This window comes from Mauremys mutica, chromosome 1, assembly GCF_020497125.1.
Source record: "Mauremys mutica isolate MM-2020 ecotype Southern chromosome 1, ASM2049712v1, whole genome shotgun sequence".
NCBI lineage: Eukaryota > Metazoa > Chordata > Testudines > Geoemydidae > Mauremys > Mauremys mutica.
Genome location: NC_059072.1, coordinates 191673845 through 191686052, shown reverse-complemented (window position 1 = coordinate 191686052; position 12208 = coordinate 191673845). Strand labels below are relative to the sequence as shown.

General features: G+C 40.2%; 1 protein-coding gene across 1 annotated transcript in view; it reads right to left on the bottom strand.

Moving 5' to 3' along the window:
- The window catches only part of NCAM2 (neural cell adhesion molecule 2), a 262107-nt gene extending 256053 nt beyond the window's left edge, over nt 1-6054 (bottom strand). Inside the window, exon 1 of the mRNA XM_044996057.1 lies at nt 6026-6054. Coding sequence (XP_044851992.1) covers nt 6026-6054 — 29 coding nt within the window. The remainder of the gene's footprint in view (nt 1-6025) is intronic.
- Nucleotides 6055-12208: the final 6154 nt, after the last annotated feature.

Genomic DNA, 12208 nt, shown 5'->3' with positions numbered 1-12208 from the left:
TTTTAATTGCTTGACATCAAGTTTCAGGATTAATTAAAGAGTACAGGATAAATTTCCACTTCATCATTTTATCATTAAGGGTCATTAAGGGCATTTGCTTTGGATTTATCAGCAAGAAACAGAGTCCTGATATGAAGTTCCTAAGAGTAATTTTTACTTTATCAGTAAAGATTATTAGTTCATTATGCCTGGTGCCTTGTGGAATAAAGAGTGCATGATTTGTAGGTAAACATGGGAGTTTTTGTGTCATAGCATCTACAACTTCTACATCTGTTAAAATAAGCTAGTTTTCCCTGATGAAAGAGTTAGAAGTCACATAAAGTTCATTTTGCTCCATGGGACATTACAGATGGCTCAGGTGTGAAAAGGTTGATGCGAGAGGCCCATTCTCAATTGTACAAATATATATCAGGCAGGAAAAATGCTATAGTTCAATATAAAGAGTAACTCACTACAACTATTTTTAGTGGCAAGACCTTTTTTTTTAAAAAAAGATTCCTAAACCTAGGTTCTATTTAGGCATTTCTATACATCACCTGATTTTCAGAGAGGCTGAGCATCCAGCCACATCCATTAACTTAATGGTTGCAGCTGGAAGCTCAGCACTTCATAACACTGCTGATAACCTGGCCACAGATTTAAATGCCTAAATATGGATTTAGAAGCCTAAAGTTAGGCACTTGTTAAAAAACATATTCAACCAATATTTCAATCATATCTACTGTAGCATCCTTCAGTCAAAGCAGCTGAAAGCAACTTACAAAGCAAGAAGAAAAGCCAGGTCAGAGAGGTCTGATATGAGTTTTGATTTAACCAGCTTAATTGATATGGGAAAGCCCATGTGGGATGACAAAGATTTTCAACAGATGGAGTGTAATAAATTGTAGAGAACTTCATCCATTCCTAGCTACAGAAAGGACCCTTTCAAGGCAGCTACTTAAACTAAATGTAGATACTTAATTCTATTTAAGGCATTTTAGTTGGAATTATAAACACTATAAGATATATAAATAGAAAGCATCTCAGGGTTAAAATAAAATAACCTGCTAGTAGGATCTCATTGAATTTATTCATTGTGGAGAAATATGATGGGAAATCTTAATCTTAGATTTAATGTTAAAAATTGACTTTGCAAACACTGCAGACAATGTGGAGTAACCACCAGATAGCACAGGATGATAACACATTTAGGCAGAGGAAATAAACGAATAGTCAGCTGAAAACTACACTGGAAAAACATACAAGTCTCAAGAGCAGGGGAAAGGAATAGAATCTTAAAAATTTATGTTATTCAAAAGAAGCATATACCAAAAAATGTCACATGATGGAGGCAATGATTAAGGCCCTGATCCCACAAGTTGTTCCATGTCCATGCAAAAGCCTTATTGAAGTGAGCGGTCTACCCAGGCAGAAAAACGGGCAGGATCAGGATCTAATTTACTGTCATCAAAATGTATTGTAAGCAGGTGACAAGAACAAGCCCAAACTCTTTCTGTTTACTTTTCTAAGGATTTCAAATAATTCGCAGAACTTCAGGAAGGGTTATGAGGTAAGTTGAAAGACTGACTATAACCCGTGGAATACTGAGTATAGACTTATGGATGATATCACCCAAAGAAAACATATTCATGCAAAATAAAACTGGGCCCACTACAGAGCTTTAGGAGACTTCACAGTTTACAATCCCTTGGCATTCAAGGAAAATAGATTCAAAATGTAAACTATGGGCCTGATTCAGTGCCAGTTACAGTAAATGGAAAGAATTCCATTGGCCCAGGTTCAATATCAGTTTATAATCATATTATTTCCAGCAGCCTAAGGCACACTGAAACATGTTCAATCAATTCAAATGTTCAGGCACCGCATAACCCCACCATATACAATTTTGCTGAAAAAATAATTCAGCCATTTAAGTGTGGATAAGCAAAAATGAATTAGATTTAAGAGCATAGTAGGCTTCAAAGCTAGACAATTATCTACAATAAATATCTGAAACAGCTAGGAGTCCACTTCAAGGCAAAAAAAAAAAGTTGGAAACGAGTTATCTATAGCATACCAAACTACAAGGAGATTTCATACCCTGAAGACATTCTCTGAACTTATTTAGTTTCCAAATGAGCTTTAAAAGTTTTATTTTAGAGTAAAATATAGAAAGAAGATATCGGAAATATCTTTTGATGTTGGACTAATTTGATGAAAAAAGTGTTTTCATTTATGTTTTACAGTTAAGTTTAATAGCTGGAGTATAGTATATGGACTCAGCTTGGTGCTTTCTCTCCAAAGTTAAATGGAATTAAGTTTAAGAATGACAGATCCCAGTGAATTAGACCCTGGGACAAATTCAACGCTGACTAAAACAAACAAGCAAACCTCCATCAAAGTCAATAAAAGTAAGCACCTCTAATCAAGAGCTGAATCTGGCTCAATCTCTATAATGATCAATATAAATGATATTCATAATTAATTATAAATTGGTTACCAATCATAATATATTCACATGAATCAAAATATGACCGAATAAAACAGGAAGGAATTATAAGGGAGACTTAAGGGGAAAAAAAAGTCAAAACAGTCTCTACCTCCCATTTTTATGCCTGCCAATACCGAAACTGGATTAAGCACTATTTCCAAATCAGCATCATTCCAAAAACAACTTGTTTCATACATTACAATCAATGATCACCAATATAAGTTAGAACCTCAAAACAATTGAGATAATCACATATTGATGAACACTATAAGAATACTTGTAGTGGCGCCAAAACCATACTTCAAAATCTGTCCATAGTTACAAGCACTGAGGGCGAGGCCGATGGAAAGGATACCACATGCTAGAATTGTTGAGTTATATTTTAAAGTATTTTAATAATTTCTGAGCACAAACAAACAATAAAATGTTAGTAATTGTATGATTTAGGCTTAAATTGTAATTGTAGGCATAAGTATGAGCAAGGGATAATGCATAAGCTGCACCACCTGCGAGCTATTGACACATTTTTATGACACACAGCTGCTCCTCTGCTTCCCCCTTTCTCCTGAAGGATAGCAATTTATTGTTGACCACAAAATGGCAGGAACAGTAGGGGAAGAAAAAACTCCTCCATTCCTGCTCATCCCCACCAATTTCTTCATTATTTTTCAGGAGACCTTGGAAACCCAGAAGAAAAAATGCTAGGGGGCCAGAAAAGTGCCTTTTCTTCCTCCCATTAAATGTAGTTCAGGTTCAGCTGAGATAACATTTTGAAAATCACTATTTTTCATTTGTCACTTGTGTAGTCAGGAAAAGTTTGAGTGTATACCAAAATAATTCATAGACTCAGAGACCAAAAGGGACCATTGTGATCATCCTACAAAGCACAGACCGTAGAACTTCTCAAAATAAATTCTTAGAGCATATCTTTTAGAAAAGCATCCAATCTTGATTTTAAAATTGTCAGTATGGAAAGTACACCACAACCCTTGGTATTATATTACCCTCACTGCTAAAAAATTACACCTTATTTCCAAAGAATTTGTCTAGTTTAAAACTTCCAGCCACTGGATCATGTTATACCTTTCGCAGCTAGACTGAAGAGCCCACTTTTGAATATTAGTTCCCCATGTAGGTACTTATACACTGTAATCAAGGAACCCATTTTCTCCTTGTTAAGCTAAATAGATTGAGCTCCTGGAGTTTATCACTATAAGGTAGAATTTCTAATGCTTTAATCAGTCTTGTGACTCTTCTCTGAACCCTCTCCAATTTATCAACATTCTTCTTGAAGTGTGGACACCAGTTCTGGACACAATATTTCAGTAGCAATCACACAAATGCCAATCAGAGAAATTAAAAAACCTCTCTGCTCCTACCTGAGATTCCCATTTATGTGTCCAAGGTTTGAATTAGCCCTTTTGGCTGCAGCATCGCATTGGGAGCTTATGATCAGACATCTTTTTAGTCAAGGTTTCCCAGAATAAAGTCCTCCAACCTCTAAGCCTGGCCTACAACCTTTGTTCCTAGATGTATACATTTTACACTTAGCCGTATTAAAACTCAAATTACTTGCTTGTACTTAGTTTACCAAGTGATCCAGGTTGCTCTGGGTCAATGACTGGTCCTCTCATTATTTATCACCCCCAACAAGTTTTATGTAAGATGAAAACTTTATCAGAGATGATTTTATACATCTGTCCAGGTCACTGTAGAGCCAAGACCCAATTCCTACAGGACTGCATTAAAAACACTCCTGCTCAATGTTTATTCCCCATTTACAATTACATTGGAGACTATCAGTTAGGCAGTTTTTAATCAATGTAGGTGTGTTATGTTAATTTTATATCATTTAGGTTTTGGGTTTTTTTTTTCTTTTTCACCAAAATCTCATGCACTACCAAGCCAAATGCCTTCCAGAAGTCTAAGCATATTACATCAATATCTGAACATGAATCTTGCAATCCAAGGCTGAACCCACGCAGTCGCCAAAGAAGTAGCAGACAACATTGCACTGGAAACACTAGTAGTAGACAACTTCTGTAGGAAGTTGGGGAGAGAGAGCTCTGGGTCAAGATCCTGCCCCTTGCCTACATCCTTCTTCCAAACTCAGCATATGGAACAAGTGACCTGTCCCCTTGTTTAGGGGACACATTAGGAAGGAGCTCCTTTCAAGTGCTTGACTTTGCAGCCTAAATAATGTTTTTCAAACTTAGTTTTTTGCATGTAATAGTTATTGTATAGTACAGGGATCGGCAACATTTGGCACATGGCCCGCCACGGGGCTTAACCTGCCGGACGTGTGCCAAACATTGACGATCCCTGGTATAGTACACAAATTCTCACATAGTCAATGTGGTTTCACAGATATGGTAGGAGGGAAGGAGGAATACAGACTGGAATAGATCCCAGTTATAATGATTAATTTTCTAAACCTAATGGGAAATTAAACCTTTTTTATTAAAGTGAAGCACATATAACCCATAATTATCATAAATGCAAATAAAAAAACATCTTTCCTTGTTGTATAGGGCCAGGTGGTTAAGAGAAGGCAATTTGCACTTCAATAATGTTGTGTGTAATATAATTAGCTTTCTTACATATCAAGGAGAAGATACTTCAGCTTTTATACAAAGGATACTGAAGTATGGTTATTAGGGCAACCTGTGGTAGAATAGGTTCTCTTGACATAATTGTGAAGAAAGGACTACTACATATTTATCTTGTAAACAGCGAGAAAGAGACAGAGATTGTCTATTCTTTATAGACACTGTAGCCTGTGTTTCCCACCTCCAAGCCAATGGGGGTGGTGGGAAGCGGCGCAGGCCGAGGGATGTGCTGGCCGCCGCTTCCCGCCACCCCCATTGGCCTGGGACGGTGAACTGCAGCCAGTGGGAGCCGCGATCGGCTGAACCTGTGGACGCGGCAGGTAAACAAACCGGCCTGGCCTGCCAGGGGACTTACCCTGGTGAGCCACGTGCCGAAGGTTGCAGATCCCTGTTTTAACTCAATCTCCAAGTCCCCCTAAAACATCAGTCATACAGAAGCAGCTTTGCACATGGAGTAATTTATTTTTCTTCCCCAAATATAGCCTATGCCAAACTGACCTGTTTTAGAAATTTAGAGAAAACATGCGAGAGACATGAAATGTTTCTACCAGCAAAGGAACAGGTAAGCTCTCTATTTGTCTCAGTCTCAGCCTGAAATCAGAATCTCAGTTTTCATTGGGAGGAGAAAAAAAGTTGCCACACTTACACTCGGAATATTTTGAAAATGTGACCCAAGTGTAACTGATGAGTCTGCAGAGTGATGGAAACAATATCTGCAAGAGATGTGAACTGCCCCATTCATCTTAATTTTGAACCCTGCAGCTCCCTCCCCCTCATTAAAATGGCATAGTGCCACAGAACACAGGAATGTACATTAGGGTTGCCAGATTTCTAACTGCACAAAACCAAATACCCTTGCCCCACCTTCTGGGGGTGTGCGGGCTGGGGCAGGGATTGGCGTGCAGGAGGGGGTGAGGCAGGGGTGAAAGTAATTTAAAGGACTTACCGGTACACTGGAGTCCGGAGAGGGGGCATGTCCTCAACTGGAAGAGGCGGGGCCTTTCAAGATTTAAAGGCCCTGGGGCTCTGGCTGTGGCTGGGAGCCCCAGGGCCTTTAAATCACCCCAGAGCTACCAGCTGCAGAGGTGGCTGGGAGCCCCAGGGCTTAGGGGCAAATTAAGGGGCCTGGGGCTCTGGCCACCGCGGCGCTCCGGGCCCTTTAAATCACCATGGGAGCCTGGCTGCCAGAGCTCTGGGGGTGCTTTAAAGGGCCCAGGGCCTCCTGCAGTGGCAGGAGCACTGGGCCCTTTAAATCTCTGCCTGAGCCTGGCTGCTGGAGCTCCAGCAGGGATTTAAAGGGCCCAGGGCTCCCCGCAGCGGCTGGAGCCCTGGGACTTTTAAATCCGCACCCAAGCCCGGCTGCCAGAGCTCCAGGGGCACTTGATAGGGCCCGGGGCTCCCCGCAGTGGCCGTAGCCCTGGGACTTTTAAATCCGCACCCAAGCCCGGCTGCCGGAGCTCCAGGGGCACCTGATAGGGCCCGGGGCTCTCCGTAGCGCCTGGAACCCTGGGCCCTTTAAATCACTGCCACAGAAGCCGGTCCAGTCGGGCACGGCGTACTGGCTTATTTTCACCTCTGGGGTGAGGGCTCCGGCTGGGGGTGCGGGCTCTGGGCTGTGGCTGGGTTTGAGGGGTTAGGGATGCATGAGGGGGCTCAGGGATGGGCATGAGGGGTTGGGGAACAGGAGGAGGTGTGGGATCTGAGAGAGAGTTTGGGTGTGGGAAGGGGTTCAGGGCTGGGGCAAAGGGTGCATGCTCTGGGAGGATATTACGGTGTGTGGGGGGGTTCTGACCTGGGTACAGGGAGGAGGTTTGGGGTGCAGGCTCTGGCCAGGTAGAGCTTACCTCAGGTAGCTCCCAGAAGTGGCTGGCATGTCTGGCTCCTAGGCGGAGAGGCTAGGGGGCTCTGTGTGCTGCCCCCCCCCGCCCGAGCACTGGCTCCACAGCTCCCATTGGCCACGGTTCCTGGCATGGACTAGGTGCTGGACATGCCGGGTGCTTCTGGGAGCCACGCAGAGCCTGCCTTAGCTCTATTGCACCACTGACCGGACTTTTAATGGCCCGGTCAGTGGTGCTGATTGGCACTGCCACGGTCCCTTTGCAACTGGGTGTTCCAGTCGAAAACTGGGCACCTGGCAACCCTAATGTACATAAGGAACCCTGGTTTCTAGTTTAAGTAGTGCCAGTAGGCTTCTGAATTGTCTTAATCTGGTTTTGAGAACCCCCAGTAGCTTCAGCTATCTTCATCTGTCCAATATCAGCACTCAGAGGCACAAACCACATGGGTAACTCATTTGCACAAATGAGTATGGATCTTGGTGCCTACTTGTCTGCATAGAAAAAATAGACTATTTTTTAAAGTTAGTTTCAGTGCTACTGAAAGGTGCCAGATTGAGAGCACCTGACTCTTACTACATAAAAGAAAATACAAATTCAAGACCACTGTCATTTAAAAAAAAGTAATAATATGTTAAAACAATACTCTTCCATCACAAATACCAGCTCCGTCAGAGTCAAAACTGACAACTTTTGTGACAGCCCTAACACAAAGGTCAGCACTAAATGAATATGGAAACTGATCTAATGCCAGTCAACTCAAAAGAGGCTTGAGACATGCAGAGGAGGAAGTGTGAGGAACTTGTACTGCTACCTCAAAGGTTGCACATGTTTTGTGGATAAGCAGAGAACTTCAGTAACCAGGACTGCCAATCCAACACTTGAAAAGATATGATGCTCTTCAATACTGATCCTGAAAGGTGCTGATTATTCTCAATGGCTTAGGGAGAATAAAGCAGCCATAGGCCTTTTTGAACAAACAAATAAACAAAAAAAATAGGAACATTCATAGGAATCACTATGATAAAAAAAGTTGAGGATACAAGATCAGCTCTCAGAAGAAGAGCTGGGAGAACTATTCATAAATTACCAATGTATTCAATAGATTTGTTCAGTTTTATTTGTTCTAACTTTATTCTTTATTTGTAATTGTTCCATGAACAATCTGTGACCTTGATCACATGCAAACACTTATGCAGATGAGTAACTTTATGTACAAATAATTTTATTTAGCATAATATTAGGCATGTGTATACATATTTGCAGGATCACCTATGCTTTTGGGTTGTTTGTGATCTATGTTCTTTTCTTTACTATCATTATGGGATTGGGTCTCCTCAGTCACATGGCACTGTTTTTGTTTATTGATTGAATGCATGTAAATTTAGCAAAGAGGTGGAAGAAACTATCAAGTCACTGGACATTTGATTCTCACAAGGAAAAGGATAGAAATAATGGCATTAGAAGGAGTTAGGGTGACTGGATATGAGAATTTTCAGGATGTTCAGAAGTTTTTCCTCTTCAAGCCACTTGAGTTAGGCCTTGCCCGAGAAATTACAGCTAAAAATATTTGGTGATCTTATTGGCTGGGATCAAGTTTAATTGTACATTTATGCAACAGAAAACTAACTCTTTAAAAAAATCTATTATAAATAGAATGTTCTGATTTATTTTAAAGTCTCTTTAAAAGTAAAATGGTTCTTCCCCGATGATGTTTAGAAAGGAGTTTAGGAAAGACTCAAGAGTAGCATTGCTTAAACTACAAACCTAATTTAAAAAATACACAGAAAACTTATGTTTGATGGAGAAAAAAAATATTTTAATTGCATATCATTCATAATAAATAAATGCAGATAGTTTAGCAGACAGCTCTGGGAAATATGCTTAAATAAACTCATAGGAAAAGCTTACCAAGCCTAACATTCCAAAGGACCTTATGTATTTCTATCTGTTAAAATCTATCCTTTAAGTCACTTCCTAATACAGACCAAAGACCCACACAATAATTTAAACTGGAAAATAATATTGTGAGTATGATTTAACTGGTCCAGATTCCTTTTTTTTTGTTTTTAAAGAGTGTATTTCACAGTACACTTGACATTCTACATCATCAGGGTCTTTTAAACTAAAATCAATCTTGCATTTTCTCCCTTTTGCAGCAAATGCTTCTTGCTTCTATCTATAAGACAAACAGATGCATGCAATTTTTGGTACACAGAAGGTCACTAAAAGGAATGGAGTAGTAGAATAACGAGTGTATCTTGTTTCCCAGTATTATTATTGTTTGGAACGTAAATATCAGAATACTTTTTTTGGGGGGTGGGGGGAAAGTAATAAAGTAGAGTTGGGAGGAATCAAGGGAACAAATCAAAGTTCTTATTTGTATGTTTATTTGTTTTTTGCCCCTCCCCCCCCATGATCATGCACAGAAACATATGGGACCAGAATTTCTGCTGATGTGAATGGCCATAAATCATTTACACTTGGTGAGGATCTAGCCCAATGAGGTAAACAGTAATTTTGTAAGCTAATGAAATAAAGATTGGATTTTGTCAATGTAGCATGTTTTACACCCACAAAATAAGTCACTGCACATTGCTCAGTTGAAAACTTTAACATAATATTTCAGATCTTTTGAGCAGTGCAAAATATTTCTATCACACAAAAAGCTCCATTTGTGAGACTGCACTCTTAATGTTTAGCATCCACTTCTGCATGTTTTAAGACAACATACTGCTAGTATATATGAGCTGGTTTATAGCTGTATATGTATATAGATATTTTATATTTATCATCTTTTTTACAACTGCTGTCATTCTTGCTGTCCCAGGACTCTTCTGAAAATGAGACATAGGACCATTAGGAACATTCTTTTTAAAAGCTACTTCATGAAGTGAAATGCACATACTGGGTATGAAACACATAAAAGTCTCCTAATCCTCAAAACCTTCAGTTTTAATTACTATTAAATTGCTTTTTTCCACCCTACTGGCGATTTTATTGAAAATTCAATAATTTTTAAGGGCAGCATAGTAGGGAAATGCTGTGCTTACAGGTACATTGGGTTTTTGCTCATTAGATGAATCTGGAAGGTAGGATGCCAACTCGGCTTACCTGGACAGGCAGAAAGACCAGATGCAAGACTTTAATGCTGGACACCATTAATCCACTTTCTGAATTATTCAATCTCTCCCAGTATACACCGCCTTCAAAATCAGCAATTAAATATAATAAGCAATTACTGCACTCACAAACAGAGAGCTATCCAGAATAAAGCATAAGGCACTATTCCAGATAATTTTAGCTCCTATTACAAGAAACTTCACAGAGAAGACACCATTCAGAAGCAGATTCAGGATAAAACAAGTTTGCCCTGAGCAAACAGAACATCAGTCTGGGCATCTGGTGTGATCAAGCAGAACTCCCATTGGCTTCTACAGGAACTGCACTCACTTATTGCGGGTTCAATTGGTAAAAAATATTTAAGAGACAGTTCCACTATTTCCAAGGACTAACTGAAGCTCAGGGAGCACTTTCAGTATATTTTCTTATGTCTGCCATGTAAAACAAGGCTTGCACTATTATGAAATTTGTGTAGTGTCCCTCAGTGAACGTCCACAATAAGAACCTTGTGAGTTAGGACATGGCAGAAAGTGTTAATGTACAGCAGCCTCTACCAGGGAAAGCTGTCTCAGCAGCAGGATAATCTTATAAAAGAAAGCAGTCCTTCCACTGTTTTGGAAATACTGTTCTGAGTGGTAACTATGATCCCTCTTCAATTGTCAGACTGACCTCCAGCACAACAGAAGGGCCAAGAGGGAGTGGTGGATCTCTTATTTAATAGATCAGTTACCCTGAATTGGCCCCACATCACTTTAATTTGTGACCAGAGTTTATCTGACTACACATCTCTGTGGAATAGTTCTAGCATAGCTGCTCCTCTTTTTTTGAATTTTAGAAAAAATAATTTAAAAACAGCTTTCAAAGCAATATTCATATATTCTGTAAAAAATAAAGTCTGACCTCTAACAGGAAGACAAGTCTTCATTTAGAAAACCACCAGTGACTTTTTAAGTCACAGACCTCTCCTAACTAAGGGCTCATCTTCTCTACCATGCTAAATTGACACCACTTCATTGATGCAGTGGCCCTGATGTAGCATGTCAGGTGAAGATGCATTATTTCGATGGGAGAATGCTCTTTTGTCAACATAATTACTCCACCTCAATGAGAGGCAGAAGCTATGTTGGCGGGAGAGGATCCCTCAGCGACATAGCGAAATGTAGACACCACTTTAAGTCAATGTAACTTACGTTGCTCAGGGGGGCGGTTTTTTCACACCACCGAGTGACATAATTTGCATCAATTTAAGCAGTAGTGTAGACAAGCCCTAAATTGTAAAGTAGATACTGGATAAAAATAATGTCATCTATGAGATATCAAAGAAAATTGTCCCAAGTGCAGGGAAATGTAAAGATTTCTGCATCTCTCTGGACAGATTTCCTTTTTCACATACTTTGTGTGTGAGCAGTTCCCTAAACCAGGCTTCTTTGGCCTTCAACTTCCAGGATGAGTGAAAGGAAATGCTAAGTGCTCAAAAAAACCCTCAGGTCAGCATCCATTGTTCTATGAGTAGTACCTTTATAGGAACTTTACCCTGAAATGGGAGCCTGTAGCTAGGCCAGCCACCTCTCGGCCTATGGTGAAGCTACAGGCATCCTGCTTCAGTTTCCCCCTTTCACTGTTTTAAAAAATAACCCTTCTTTGGGGATTAGTTTTATTAATGTAAAATGAATTACCCATGCAACTCAAAATTCCCAAAGTCCACTCCTAAGGCCATACAACACAAGATTTCTCTTCCACATATCCCTTCCTGAAGCAACTCCCTTGGTCTCAAGACCTTCCCTGCAGGAACTTTTTCCTCACTCTCTGCAGACTCTGCCACAGTTCCCTGGGCTTTCCCCTTCATTGCCACCACCTGCTGCCACGAGGTAATTACTTGATTCAACCCAAGCACTTTTTTTTTATAAGAGCCATATGGCTTATAATTTCTATAATTACTGAAAGATTTCTTTGATAATTTAAAATGTATTTCGCTTCTGTTTCAAATGTCTTTTTTTCCACATGGTTAATCGTCTTTATACTGAAATGTGTTCCTTCTCTGTTCTTATTCTCCTTGGCCACACCCAGCCTGCAGCACTGTGGACCCCTCCATCCTGCTTTCATACCTAGGCATCACTTATTTCCTCCTCTCTGCTCCTACCTATCATAGAATCATAGAATATCAGGGTTGG